The sequence below is a fragment of the Otolemur garnettii genome, unplaced genomic scaffold (assembly GCF_000181295.1).
Source record: "Otolemur garnettii isolate 467f Iridium unplaced genomic scaffold, OtoGar3 scaffold00001, whole genome shotgun sequence".
Taxonomy (NCBI): domain Eukaryota; kingdom Metazoa; phylum Chordata; class Mammalia; order Primates; family Galagidae; genus Otolemur; species Otolemur garnettii.
The window spans coordinates 30,452,434-30,453,571 of record NW_003852396.1 but is presented as its reverse complement, the minus strand read 5'-3'; the positions used below and the strand labels follow the sequence as shown (position 1 = coordinate 30,453,571).

The 1,138-nt window shown below is 49.4% G+C and overlaps 1 protein-coding gene across 1 annotated transcript in view; it reads right to left on the bottom strand.

Moving 5' to 3' along the window:
* Window positions 1–1,138, bottom strand: part of LOC100952222 (short transient receptor potential channel 2-like) — a 52,604-nt gene that overhangs the window by 1,505 nt on the left and 49,961 nt on the right. The window contains exon 19 of the mRNA XM_023514071.1: window positions 651–786. Within this exon, the coding sequence (XP_023369839.1) occupies window positions 651–786 (136 nt within the window). The remainder of the gene's footprint in view (window positions 1–650; window positions 787–1,138) is intronic.

The following is a 1,138-nucleotide window of genomic DNA, read 5'->3' as shown; positions in this document are numbered from 1 at the left end:
AGGCTGGGGATTCGAACCCGCCACCTTAGGTGTATGTGGCTGGCGCCTTAGCCGGTTGAGCCACAGGCGCCGAGCCCAAAGCTGTAGCTTTGAACTCCTGGATTCAAGTGATCCTCCCAACTCAGCCTTCCAAAGTGCTGGGATTACAGACACTAGCCACTGCTCCCAGACAAATATTTTCTGCCTATTACATATGATAGTTTTTCTTCCTCCACAAACTGAATCTTCCTATGTGTCCCTGCTCTATTCAATTCCCGCTTCTTCTAAGACAGGGCCTGGAACAAAGGAGGCCATAGCAATGAATGTCAACGAAATAAGTGAATACATAGGTGAACAAGTGAATGAATGAATAATGAATTAAGTGAGTGAGTGAAAAGTAAGGAGAGAATGAGAGAATAAATGAACACAAAAATGAAGGCAGGAATGAGTGATTGATTAAATGAAATGAGTGGAATGAATGCCTATATGGGTCACAGGGTGACTAAGTACAAGGAGCCATATTGGGCAGTTTGCCCTTCGAAGAGCAGAGTGGGATAGGGCCACATATTCAATAAATGCAAGCTGAATGAGGGCGTGAGTCTGTGGTTGAACATTTATCTCAGTTGACCAAGGAACAGGAATCAGGAGGACTTAACAGGTGGACAACTGACCTTTCCTACGGGTCTCTTCGAACTCACGCCGGGCAGTCTCTATGTAGCGCTGTACCAGAGCCTTGATGACACGTCGGCGGTAGGATCCATGCTCTCCCTCCCCAGGCCCTGCCCCTGCCCCTGCCCCCGGATTGCCCTGGAATGGAAAGACAGGAGGGTGGCCAGGGATTCTCCACTCCCAGTCTTCTCTTAATCACTGCCCCCATCTCCTACTTTATCTACTAGGCAATAAAGGCCCAGAGCAAAGTCTGTGACAACTATTCTGGCCTGAGGGCCACAGGGCTAGACTCTGGTCTGTCCCAATCTCCCAGTGCAGTCCAGAAGGCAGAAGGTCAGCTGGGGAAGGGTCAACTGTGAGAGTACCAAGGTGGGGGTTGGGTGATGGCTGGGAGGAGAAGCCCCCACAAATCTGGCAGTAACCAGGTCTGAATTAGGAGGCGCCTGTCCAGGTGGATTGCTTGAGGTCAGAAGTTCTTTTTTTTTTTTTT